At 40.0% G+C, this 13,635-nt stretch overlaps 1 protein-coding gene across 4 annotated transcripts in view; it reads left to right on the top strand.

Annotated features, from left to right (window-relative positions):
* Positions 1 to 13,635, top strand: part of shroom4 (shroom family member 4) — a 75,084-nt gene that overhangs the window by 49,050 nt on the left and 12,399 nt on the right. For all 4 annotated transcript variants that reach the window (XM_044097019.1, XM_044097020.1, XM_044097021.1 and 1 more), the window contains 2 exons: positions 2,900 to 3,106; positions 10,310 to 13,124. In XM_044097019.1, the coding sequence (XP_043952954.1) occupies positions 2,900 to 3,106; positions 10,310 to 13,124 (3,022 nt within the window). The remainder of the gene's footprint in view (positions 1 to 2,899; positions 3,107 to 10,309; positions 13,125 to 13,635) is intronic.

Below are 13,635 nucleotides of genomic sequence, written 5' to 3'. Positions count from 1 at the left end.
TTTTTGTGAAGTTTTGACCTGCTATTTATTTCCCAAGAGATTGGAGCCAGATACAGTCACACTTCCAAAACATTTCCTACATTTCCAGGACAGAGAGGTTAGAGACTCAAAACCATAACTTTGGAGCAACTTTGCTTTAATACACTCACATTTGCCAGTCTGCTGAGACATCTTATAAACTGATGTTGGAGTCATCTCCAGTTCATACCTGAAAAGGTTTGTTGTGGAAGATCAAAACTGCAAATCTACAAAATGACCAGCATCCACTGAAATAAACTTTTGTGTTTGCTACTTTACATCTTTTGTGATCCTACTAAATTAATTTTTAAGTACCTCTAAGTACCTGAATAGCAACTAACTTTGACTCTTCTTCGCACGGTAACAAAATTTACTCCGGAGGGTGGATTTTTGAGTTTCAGACTGGCACATCACCTGTCAGAAATAACGTTCATGGATTCAATGGAAACTGATTTTGTATTTAAATTTGACTAATGGAAAACCATACTTTTAAACAGTCCTTAAGCTTAGTGCTCACAATGTTTTGATTTGCTCCAGTGTCCCTGTACCCCACAGCACCTGACAAACGTGGTTCTTCCCTTTAATGAGGCTGCGAACTTGGGTGGAGGTAGGTCATGTTTCAGTGCTAGTTAGTTTTTCTAACTCTACTGTTACTAAGTAAGCAGTATCACCACTTAAGAAATGGAAAAATGCTATCTGGCTAGCTCTCCTGTTTGCTACATTATACATGTCTACTGATTTACTTGGGTTTATTCATAAAATTGGTGGCAGAAAAACTTGATTACATACATAAGACCCAACTTTATAAAATACAATATAGCTAAAACATAAAAGAAGTGCACATTCAGCATTTCACAGACTTTAGCCAGGAGTTCCCCTTTGTGTCTTCTGGAGGTTCCTCTTGTCCGCTGTATTATTCTTCTTGTCCAGCAACTCACTATCTCTGTAGAGTGTTATGGCAGTTCTGGTATGTGTGATTTACCTGTAATTATTAACTTGTATTTATATCTAAAGCAGTTTTTAAAGTATTTTAATAGCTATGTATTTCTTGATGTATTAAATGCCATTAAACTGTCAAGAAACAAACAAAACAAAACTTTAGTGTGGTTAGGATTTCTAAGAGTCTCACTTAGCTCTGACACATTGCAAATCATGTTTGCTGGACAGAATAGATGCATACATGCCGCAAGGCTTTTCCCACACATTCTTCTGCTAAAATGTTTTAGCAGTTTTAGTCTGAAATTACTAAGTTAACATGGTAAAAATGAGGGAGGGAAAATATATACAACCCTCTGTTGTAGATTTCAGAGTTTTAATCTTCACATCACCTCTGATCCAGCCTAGGGAGCACTTTGCTTTTTCAGAAAAGGATAAGTTATGTGGTTTTAAAATAAACATTATTTCTCCTTGGAAATGCAGTAAAACACAACTTGTCTTTTGGGATATTTATCTGCCATTTTTCTATCGCCTCCCACCCCCCAGTTATCAAATTCTCTGTCAAATGTCACTTGTTCAGTTTTTTTCTTGGTCGTAAATCTCTGAAAGTTAAACTTAATGAAAACAGGAAGTGGTACTGAAGTGGCGGTTCGCTAATATTTGTGGTGCGTTCAATAATGGCATTTCGTCTGGCTGGACTTCAGATAGTTACCACACAAACAAATGGATAGACGCGCATATGCGGGCTTGACTTAAACTTTCTCAGGGGATTACTCAAGGATATTGTCTGCAAAGTTGAACAATCAGATAGAAATCCGTCTTAAGGAGCCAGAACCAGGAAACTACAGTGTTTATTTTGGAAGTGGGTCTCCCGCTCCTGCTTTATCATAAACAATAATACTCAAAAACGGTCTTTTCCTCTCCCTCGTGGTGCCAGGATCTGCATTCTTCTTCCTTAATTGTACCTCCAAGTGCTTCTGTGAAATACCCAGAATAGTGTCGTTTTACGGATTTTGCACTTTCTGGCTTAGAAACCGTAAACCTCATTCTGGGCTGGTGCTGGGATTTCAACTTTAGGTCACCCAGCTCTATTTTATTTTATTTTTTTCAAAGTACAAATCTTCTTGACATATGTCCAAATAATAGTGTTAACTCAATTATGTATTTTATGTTCCTAGATTTAATTTTCTCTCGTTCTCCAAAAGTCATTTCCATCAACCCGTCCATCCATCTATACATCAAGTCTTTACGTTTCGCCTTTTCTAACAGAATAAAGGGAGATTTTTCTTGATTTCTTGCCTTTTAAATTTACTCATTTTCAACTTGAAGCAAAAATGATTTTACCTTTCAAAACTGTTGTGCTTTGCAGCAGCTGTATTTATAGACAGACCTCATGTTTCCAAAGCTAAACCTTGTCCAACCTTAGCTGTCAACTCAGCAGGTTTTCTAGCTCCTTCCATCCAGCAGCAGCATTCCTGACGGTGTGTTGGTTTAAAAGATATGAGCTTTCTTTCAGACTCCAGCGATCATCCATCGAAACTGTTCTGGTCCCCTTCCCAGTCGCCCCCTTTTTTATCTTTTACTATTATTTTTGTTCTTTGTTTCTTTTTTCTTAAATTCGCACTTTCTCTGCGGGGGGTTCAGTTGAATCTGGCCAGCTTGTGAGATCCGAAATCTGTATAAAGGAATTAGGGAATATTTTGGGACACGGTGGAATGCCTGGCCTTGGATCTGACTGGAGAACTTACTGCTCATGTGAGATGAGGGTTTTATGGCAGCACTGGGGGAAAAGTCCAAACAGCTTCTAAGGAAGTCCAAAAAAACATTTTGCCAAATTCCTCTGCTTGCGTTAATTGTAATTTACTGGCTTAATTTGAAATCTTAAGCTGTGAATATTCTTTTGGGGATAAATACTGACCTGGGTCGTCCTCTCTCATTCACGCAGACGCAGCGTTCCTCTCATCAGGCCTCACTCCTGGCACTTGGCCAAGCTGTCGGAGCCGCTGCCTCCGCCCCCTCCTCCGTCTCCTCCGCTGCTGACCCCCCGCCTGCCCCTCGCCGACTCCCCACCGCTCCCCCCTCCTCCGCCTCCGTCTGCCATGCAGCTCCACTCCGGCTCCTACACCCTACCCTGGCACACAACCGACAACAGGTGAGACACAACAGATGGACTGACGTCACATTTACCCATAACCAATAAAATGATTGATTTCTAGGTTTGACTTGATACAGTAACTTTTGGAGCAACATTTGACTGAAGCCCTTTGGAGCTTTTCAGTACAGAAATCAGAAAATCTCTGTATATCAGAGCTCTATAACGCATAGAGAAGAAACTTTTAGTTGCTTTTCAGCTACAAGAATCCAGATATGCTTCAGTCTTTCTCTGAAAACATTTGTTGTAAGTTAAAGAAAGAGGACTCCAATGTCTGTTTTTAAGCAAAGATTTTTGTGGTTCTTTTTACTATAAAATGGTAATAAAAGCAGAAAAAAATGGTGAACAAAACACAAATACTTTGTGTTACACCTAATAATTTGATACCGACTTAAGAACATTTGGCAGTACTTGATAGCAGCATTTCATTACATAGAGATGGGCAGGACGTGAAACAGACCCCACCAGTAGTATTTATTTATTTTTATTCATGTTGATATGGGATTAAATTCTACTCTGTGCTTATTGTACATTCAGATCAAGCTAAAAAGTGTCTCTGATATTTTGTTTGATGCAACAAGTGGCAAATTAAGGCTTTTATTCCAGGTGTAGTTTGACATTTTTTTTGTTAAAAAAAAATGCAACAAACACAAAAATGTTATCTTTTGTGGTATTTCTTAACCAAGCTTGAATTGATCAACTTAGATTTCCCAAATAGTCTAACGTATTACTCTTGTCAGCAGTTTTTATTTACACAGTGTTTCATCCTCTCCATTTGAGTCACTCTTTGCCTTCCTGTGACTCCCATCAGATTTTTTTTTCATGCTGCAAGGCAGAGTCGGGGATTTTTTTGTTCTTTGTGACTGGTTCAATCTCAAAAAAACAACAATTGTCAGGAAACAGGTGACATCACCGCATTTTATAGTCAACACGGCCCATGCAGGAAGCATTTATCTATTTTCGGCTCCTATTCAAACATCCTAAAGTGATAACCAATCACATCGCTCTCAGAAGACTTTATATGAAGTTGAAACTTCATATAAGGTTTTGACTTTATATGAAATCGAAACTTCAAAGGTGGGTCCATCCAAAGCCCTGCTTGCATTGTTTGTGGAGGTTACACACACGTTTCAGTTTCTGTATTCATCTCCAGGAGTGTAGTTTGCTGTAAGTAGCTAAATAGCAAGTAGCACAACAGGAGAACATTATTAAGAAGCCAAGTCATGAAACATTAACAAGCATATCGGTTTTTGTTATATGCTGGACATATTTATGCCTCTAATTAAGTTGTTAAATTAGCCAAATGCTGTGTCTGTAGCTTATGTTTTACCCAAAAGTCAAAAAGATTTAGCTACTTTTTGAACTGACGCAAGAAACAAAGTGGCTACAGCTTAGAAACATCTGACATTTTTAGCTAAAACAATAACATTGTTAAATAACCGAGGAGCTAGGCTGCTGACAACCTTCATGACCTCAGTGTCAATGGAGATATTTTTGTTCCTGTAACACAGCAGGGTTGGAGGACTGTATTGTCCATTCAGGTTGAACTAAAATCAACCATGTGCTGTAGATACAAGACCCTTTGTGTGTCTGTATGATCTCACCAAGGTAAACTGTAATCTGTTTGAAAGAAAGAGGAAGTCTGCGGCATCTGCATATTGACTCACAATAAAAATAGCTGCACTGTCCTTGTTTGTCAGCTGCATGCTATGTAAGGGTTTTGTACTGTTCTTATGATAAGAATCAGTGATATAATACACTATTAGATTTAATAGTCCCCTGAGGATTAGATACCAGTACATCAGTGTGTATGTGTTTGTGTGTTTGTGTTGGCTTTTCATTCCCACAGTTTCTGTATGCACACACACAGATTTGGATTTCTACCCATATTCAGACTTTGCATTGATTTCCATTAATTTAAGTAATGGTATTAATTTAAGTAATTAACTATACTTGTTATAGTTCAACAAGTATTAATAAATTTACAAGGCTCTGCATTTTTTTAATCATGTACTTTTTGAAGGATTTTAGAAACATCCACCATTACTTAAAAACTTTGAAGGCTGATTGACCAAATGAAAACTAAAAGTGACTCTATGCAGGTTTTACCATTTATCAGAACACATGAACTCGAACCAGTACAGCGTACATAAAAATATAAACGTTGAAAAGCTACAAAACATTCCCTGATATTATGTTTACTGACTTAAAATGTGTGAAGACTTGGCCACTTTCAGCAGCCTGATGATTACAATTCAGTGAGGAGTTTTTTACTGACCACTAAAGCACTTCATGCATGTTAATATATGAGCAGTGCACAGGAAAAACAGCTTTGATCATTACTGGTCAAACACATTCAGTCCCCAGCTAAGAGATACACAACAACACGCTGATACCGTTACCAATATATTCTTAAACCACTCTTAACAAAAATTAAATTCACACCAAGCCTCTAAACCTAACACAAATCCTTAAAATGGGGTCTGTCATATTATATTTCGGCTTTGGTCCCCATAAATCCTATAGGTCTTCATAAGGTTGGTAAATGTCAGGTCCTGATTATGCTACATAAACAAGATTACGCAAACACAAATTTGTATTTCTGTCCACAGTAGGACTTGGTATTAATTCAATTAAGTTTTATTTATATACCGGCAATTAAAAAATGTTGTCTCGATGTAGTTTACAAAAAGATTTATTCAGTTTAGTCATACATACATTCCAATTGATCCTCATGATCAAACTATACAGTAACCTCAGTTAATTATTTAAAGTACTTTAAAATGTTTTTATCTAAGCAAACAGATTGCATTGAGTTAAAAAACAATTCTGAACATTTCTTTAGTAACAGAACCATCACAGTGGACAGAATTTAATCCCTTACTTTGATCCAAATTCACCAGGGTGGCATATTAACTACCATTTATTTCAGAATCTACATTTATGCCTGACCCAAACCATTATTAATTATATTCCTGACCCTACCCTTAACCAAAATCTAATACACCATATCTCTAAATTGAACTCCTTAGCCTTAACAAGAGGGTACACCATATTAGGGCTGATTGTCCCCATAAGAACCATCGGTTCTTAGAAGATTAGTAAATGTGCCAGAAACTGTCCTAAATAGGATAGCTAGACAAGTACACACACACATCGGATGAGGAGGAAGCTCCTGGCATAACTCTGGACAATGGCATGTGACTCCCAGAACATGTGGACAAAGAGAGGAAGACATCCAGTAAACTGTGTTTGTCTGAAGAGAGAGGACAAGCTGTACAGTGTGAATGGGTTTCTAATGTACGACTTGTGTTTTTATCCAAGGACCAACATAATATGAGGCCTGAAGGAAGGAAGTTTATCTGTTCTCACCATTCTGATTAGCTAATAAAAATTGTTGCTGGTGTGTTTAGCTGACACACTGAGGATTAATCCAGCGACCTTACACGATGCCTGGGTGTATCTCTGCGTCAGCCCTCACATGTCCCAGATTGGTCTCTGATTGGGCAGGAGTGACTGTCATTTCCTGTCCAGTACTGACCTTATATCCTAGTTTCCTCTCTCTGTCAACCAGGTCAAATCTATACAACCGCCTCCTCTCCACTCATTCATTGCTCACTTCCTTCCCAAAAAATGTTTTCCCATGCAGATAATGAACCATGGGATCTTTCCCACATCTTTCCCACAGTCAGTATTTTTTGTCCATAGTCCTTTACAAACTTAGAAAAGGTTTTGTGTTCTTCATCTTCATCAATTGTAGTTTTAAAACAGGGTTACATCAAGAGTGACAAGTGACAAGTTGGTCTTTTCTGGATTTATGAGGAAGAGCAGCAACAAGTAGGTGAGGGGCAGCTCTGCATTACTGTATGAAGAGAAAACTAATACGTTTTCTGGTGTTTCACGAAAAAGACGCTAAGCTGTTGGAACGGTAGGACGAAAAATGTCTGAGGTTTTTAAACTTGAATTTTAAATTCTCGGCCTACCTTCATACTAGTTATTGTCCATTGTGCCTCTCTTCCACCTACTGTATATGTCACATTTTGTTTAGCTTTATTTCACCACCAGAGACACATTTGCTGAAATAGTAAGTGGTCAGGCAGTCTGTGGCTACAGAACCAAATGAAGCTATTCAGCTTTTCTCTAAAGGTTACAGTAACTGAGCAGAAATGAGCCAAACAACAGTATGAAATTCTATTTTTAACTTGTCATTTATCAGAATGTCGGTGAACTGAAGATGAAATGAAACTTAAGTAATCTAACAAGGATTATGTTTGATGCACGTGTTTTGAGAAACGTACTTTCTGAAATGATTTTATAGTAGGTTGCAAATGATGTTTGTCATCTTTGCTAAAATGTTTCAACTTGCTTTGTTGTACTGCTGAATATTTGTACAATAAAGATATATATGACGTATATTGATAATTGATACATGTTTACCTTTTCCCAGTACTCAAATATATATTGCTGTTCAAGACCAATTTTCTTTAGATTGGGAAGGTTGTTGAGTGTTGCTGACTGCTGGTTCAGCCCCAGGGTTTTCTTTACTTCAGCTTGATTTAGTTCTTCAAAACTTTTGTTTAACACAAATTAAAGTCAATTTTGTCAATTTAGTCAACTTTTTGGACAACCATCCAAAAAGTTGCACTTTGGTATGTATGAGTAATTAATCAGGTCACATCTATTAAAAAATCATTTTTGAAGCCATGTGGTCAGTAGCTTGGAACATAGTTACATTATCAGAAATTTTTTTATTTTTTACATTTACAGCTTTGCACTTGGGTTCATTGGGTATAAGTTATCAGATTAGTCACGTTTAATTTTTAAATTTTGGACAGAAATAGGTTGAAATCAATGGTCCCAATTAAAGGTGTTGTTACGAGACATTGGCATATTTATCAATGTAGCAAAGCTTTAGAAAGCTACTTTCAAAACAGACAGATAATTTGGCATTTGTACAATTTTGATATGTATGGGAGAGGTCCCAGAGACGATGCTGGGCACAGCACAATGGCACAATAATGAAATTTCCCCAGTTTTCTTTAAGAAATGTCAGCTATTTGATTGTTTTTTTAATCCATGCATATCACCAGAGAAGCCAAAAACTCACTGGGACATCATCTGGTAGCCAAAAGTGCATGACTAGCATCTGTAAAACACAAAAAAATAACTGACCTTTCTTGAAACCTAATGGGGAATTCCTTTAGGAACCTTCATAACACAACAAAACACAAGTCTGTGTTCACACAAAGTTCTACCAGGTTGGAGTATTTTGTAGCTGGTGAGACTTTTCAACCATGAAATGCGAATCATAAATACCACAAAGACTGCCTAGAGGTCGTCTATTGGTTAGACCTCAATACTTGTTTGAGATCAAAGCTCGTTAGAGCTTTCTGCCTGCTTTCCCCTCCTCTGTCTCCCTGGAAACTTTGGCCATTGTTTGAATAAGACACCAAAGAATTACAGAAGGGTGAGGGATCACTCTGTTCTTTACTGGAAAAAAAGAAACGCCACAATAAAATGTATCCAGGCCTTGTGGGGGGTTTCACAAAATCAATTTAAACCAGTTGAACCAAGGCTGGGGAACACTGCATGCCTCCCACCTGCCCCAGCTAACTTTAAGAGCCAATACGAACTCCTTTTGCTCACTGCCAAAATATCTTTTATGGATTTCATCAGGAAATAATCTCCTCACAAATATGTGAAACTACAATTGCACAGTGGGCTGAGTAAAACATATGTGTGGGTGAAGGTTTATTGATGTCACAAGTCAATTCCATGAGGTTAAAATTGAGTGGAAGGGAGCTCCGCTAAGAATTACATTGATTATTAATGATAAGTGACATTTACTGCATTGCTGTTTGCCCTGGAAAAGAATCTCTTAGCTGTTTTCCTTCAACACTTATCCATCATTGGGAAATGATCCAGGTTGCAAGTTAAACTTGAACATTGGAGGCTATTTTTCAGTACTTGTCTGCATTGCTCTACTGGTCAAATAGAATCTTTTTTCCCAGTATGTGGCCAGTTAAGAATAAAAATATGCAAATTTATTCAGATCAACAGACCATAAACAACGACTCATATTTTGTAAGGGTGATTGCTGAATCTTAGTTTGGTTCCAACTACTCGACTTAGGCTTGGGTTTACGGGGAACTTCTGGAGCATTTTTATCTCTCGCTTGGTCACACTTATTTCTGGCCAAATGGATTTTGGCCATTGCAGACCCAATCCATTTAAGCTACCTTGGCAAGCATGAGGGAAAAACTTTCACTGCATTATGCTTGTAAGTCTGAGAAGTGTTTTACAGGCTGTACATCTGAGCCGTTTGTTGCTTTTACAGAATCTTTCTTGAGAGTAAAACCATGAAGAAGTTCCCTTATAAAATGTTTGCATTGCAGTCAGTGATCATCAAAAGAGTAAAAGGAAGCTGTTTGTTAAGCTGATGTTTCAGTGGCAATTAACCTTTGATATAAAGGAGATGAGACGGGAACAACCTAATGGCGGAAGAAAAGAATGACAGAGAAAGGTGGAAAGAAGATAAGAGGAATCAAGAGATTTCTTCAAGGTTGGGACTTGTAATGTTGGGAGTTGATGAGGAGGAAATCCCTCTTCGCCTAAAGAGTCTTTCTCAGAGGGGCTTTAAAAACACATGGGGCTGCTGTGAATCTTCAGCCCCGCTCTAATAGGAAACACATTCTCTAGCTGCAGAGTTGAAACAATGTATGCAAGGAAAATATGCTCTGCATGTTTGAAATTTAAGGATAACTTCTTCAGTGTAGTTCATGAAAGCATTATTACTCTTTTGTCCTGAACTGACACCGTAGTGTTCCTGAAGAAACCATATAAATCCTGCCTGTAGGGCAATCCGTGCCTAGCAGAACTATTCACACCCCTTTGTCACAATGTGATATGTCACAACAGCAAACTTCAATGTCTATTATTTGTCTTTAAAAAGTATTTTAATGATTGTTAAATTCAATGGGAGGAATACAGGTTTTCACTTTCTTTGTCATAAAATTGTGAGCATTGGCCAAATGTTGGAAATATTTTTGCAAGAAACTGCATTTAGCAAAAATATTAGTGAATATTTGAAATTTTTTAAAGCAATCAGAACTACTCAAAGCTTTAGACGAATTGAAGCTGCATAACCTGTTTCTTATGTTGAGTTTGCTTATGTATCAGATATTTATCTTCCTGTCTCTGCAGTGACGTGTCCATGCAGTGGTCTCAGTTGCCCAGACCGTACTCCTCCACTGACCGAAGCAGCTCCCTGGGATCTATGGAGAGCTTGGACACACCGACACCCACCACACAGCCATATTCCGACTCCCACAATTCCCCCGTTGACCCTACCCTCTTCAACAACAAGCGGGACTCTGCCTACAGCTCTTTCTCTGCCAGTTCGAACACATCTGATTACGCTGCTGTGCCTCTAAGGCCCGGTGAGGCCTCTTCCATGGATAACCTCCTCCAGAGCCTCAGCCCAGCATGTCAAGGTTACCCTGGTGAAGCTTCCACTCTAGGGAGGTCGCCTGGTGAGGCCCCAGATGAGGCGCATCTAATTGTGCACAAGTCCAGATCGTTGACCAGGCCAAAAACGAGGCCCACTGAGATAAAAGGGCGGCCGTCATCGTGCTGCTATGAACACAACCAGAGGGAAGGGGGTTTGGACATTGTTAGAAATGGAGAATCTCAAGTGGAGAGAAAGAACAACCCCCCTCAACCTCCAACTAGAAAGGACAGCTTTAGGGCCACCCGGAGTCGTACTAATGACGGCAACAAACATTGCATATCATCTGCAGTTGAAAACAGTACTTGTTGTAAAGAAAACCTGCCCTGTCTGAATGTCGATTCTGGAATTCAAAATGGTTTCTCTGCACCAGAAGAGGGTGACCAAACTGAGAATGTAAAAACAGATTCAACACACTCACACTTTAGTCAAAGACAAATTGATGAATTTAGACATATTAAAGGTGATGGCAGCTCTGAAAATGACTCTAAGTCCGAGGCGCACTCGGAGCACTTCTCTGACTCGGTTCCAACCTCAAAAGTTCCCATCACCCCATTTGCTTCTGCTTCCTTACCCTCTGAATCCTCCACAGAGATTCAAGGGCAGTCCCATGTTGACCACTGTCAGACCAATCACTCCTCAGCAGGCCTTCACCGGCACAGTGCACCCGAGAAGCTGCTCGCCTCTCAGCTCCAGCTACTGCAGTTCAATAGCAATGACTCTTCTCTGGAGGTTTTCAACCCATCAAACCCATCTGATCACTCTGTATCGGCCTGCAGCAGCCAGTGGTCCCATGCTTCATCACTTCAGCACACAACGGAAGACTCAACCTTTCCCACATTACATAAGATGGAAGGTAGTCGATGCTCGACTCCAGGATCTGTCTTCCTGGAGGGAGAAGTTGAGGATAGTGCGTCAGTTGAGAGGCTAGAAGCTGTGGGTGTAAATGGGAGGTCTCTGTCACCAGTTCATCATCATACACCTTGGGGACGTTCTGTAAGCGTACCAGGTGAACCCACTGGATCATCAACCCGGGAACAACTGAACTCTGATCACATGGCAGAGAGTGATTTTCAGCCACTCAGTGCAGCTGCCAGTGTGGATACTTTGCTGGACGAGCAAATGCTTGTAGAAAAGCGGATGACGGGGGATAAGAATGAGGAAGTGGCAGAAAGAGAGGAAAACACAAAGAAGTCAAACTCATCCAAAAACTTTCGGCGGAACCGTCGACGCAGTGAACGATTTGCCACCAACCTCCGCAACGAAATCCAGAGGAAAAAGGCGCAACTTCAGCGGGGTCATGGTCCAGGAGGGCTGCTGTGCAGCAGAGAAACTGTCCAGGAAGAGGAATGTTCAGACCTTTGTGAAGATGGACCAGACCCAAACAGGCCTATTCAGAAGAAATCTGTCAAAGTTGCCTTTGTCACACCAGGAGTCCCTGAAGATTCCCAAAACTCTTCACAGGTCAAGACATCAAAAACCTTAAGAGAGCCAGACTGTGGCATCTCCCAGACTCAGACCACATCCTTCCCCCAGGGCAATAATCGATCCAGGTCTGTTCAGATTCTGGATCCAGGGGTCTCCAGCTTTGGTGTCGGCATCAGAGTTGTTGAGGAACCAGCTCCTGCTGGCAAGGCTCGCCGCTGGCGATGGACGCCTGAACACAAGCTCCAACTAGAACTAGATGGAGATCGACGGTGTGGAGTCTCGGGTGAAAAGGTATTGGGTGTAACAGGGTCACGTCATGGAGTTTGTGCCTTCACTTCCTCATCAGGCTCCTCCCACAGTCGCTCCTCTTCAAGCTCTCGATTAGAGGAGTCAGATATTCTTCCATTTGCAGATAGAATGAAGTTTTTTGAGGAGACTTCCAAAGGCATTCCTGTGTCAAATACATCAAATAGGTCCAACAACAGGCAGAACCAACCAGACTGGCATCAAGAGCAACAGACGGAAGATCTAGGGCAAAATTCTACCCAAAGGAGATACTCCTACCAAGGAGCACAAGAAGAAAGTGTCCATCCTCCAAATAATATGGAACCTAGGCGGCAGCCTGTCAGTGCAATTAGGGAGAGACAGAAAGAGATTGAGAAAGAAAGGGAGGAAAGGTTGAGAGAGATGGAGAGGCAGCAACAGCTAGAAAGACAGGAGAGAGAACTAGAAATGGAACGGGCAAGACTGAGAGAGATTCAGCGAGAAGAGAGGATGAGGCAGAGAGAGAGGGAACGAGAGAGGGAACTGCAAAGAAAAAGAGAGGCTGAGAAGGAAAGATTGGAACATTTTCAACATGTCCCACCTCAGGACTGTTACAGTCATTCTGGCATCAGAGAACAAGAGCGAGAAATCCAGCTTAAGGACCAATTCCACAACTGGCAGCCCAAACCTCAGACATTTTCTCACTGTCAAAACCAAGTCCAGGGGTCAGCGTTTTATCCCGTCAGCCATCATCTGCAGCCAGAGAAACAAGACTCTTTACATCAGGGGTACAACGCAAAGAGCTACACACCCACAGAGGTAGGAGGACTTCTTGCTTGAGTTTATCATGTATATATAACTGGATTTACAGTGCAGAGTTCAAAATGAGTCTGTTTGCAGGATTTTGAATAGAGTTGGACCAATCAGAGATTCTTGACAAATTTCCAGTCTTCATATAAAATTATTTGACCTGCTAATAACATTTTTAGTTGATTCTGAATTGTCTCTAAGAACAGAGTTTGAACCCTTGTTTTGCAGGCAGTGGATACTTATGTTGGGGAAAAGAGGTGATGTCACACTGTGTGTTTGAGACAACAGTTGTGAAACAAAACCTTGCTCATAAAAACACCACAAAATAATTAGAGTTGACATATTCAGGTCGTCTTAAATAAGGAATTAGCATTACTAAGTAAACCATGTGTGTTCCCGAGACTATGTAGATCCTAAACTGTTATAAAGTGAAAATGGGCCAAACATTTTTAAAAATTGGCAAAGTTTGAAAGCTAAATAAGATCAAACAAAGAGGCTTTGCTAAGCCTTCTTGTTATGT

This window comes from Gambusia affinis, linkage group LG18 (genome assembly GCF_019740435.1).
Source record: "Gambusia affinis linkage group LG18, SWU_Gaff_1.0, whole genome shotgun sequence".
NCBI lineage: Eukaryota > Metazoa > Chordata > Actinopteri > Cyprinodontiformes > Poeciliidae > Gambusia > Gambusia affinis.
Note: the sequence above shows the minus strand (reverse complement) of the source record. Positions and strands in the feature narration are given on the sequence as shown.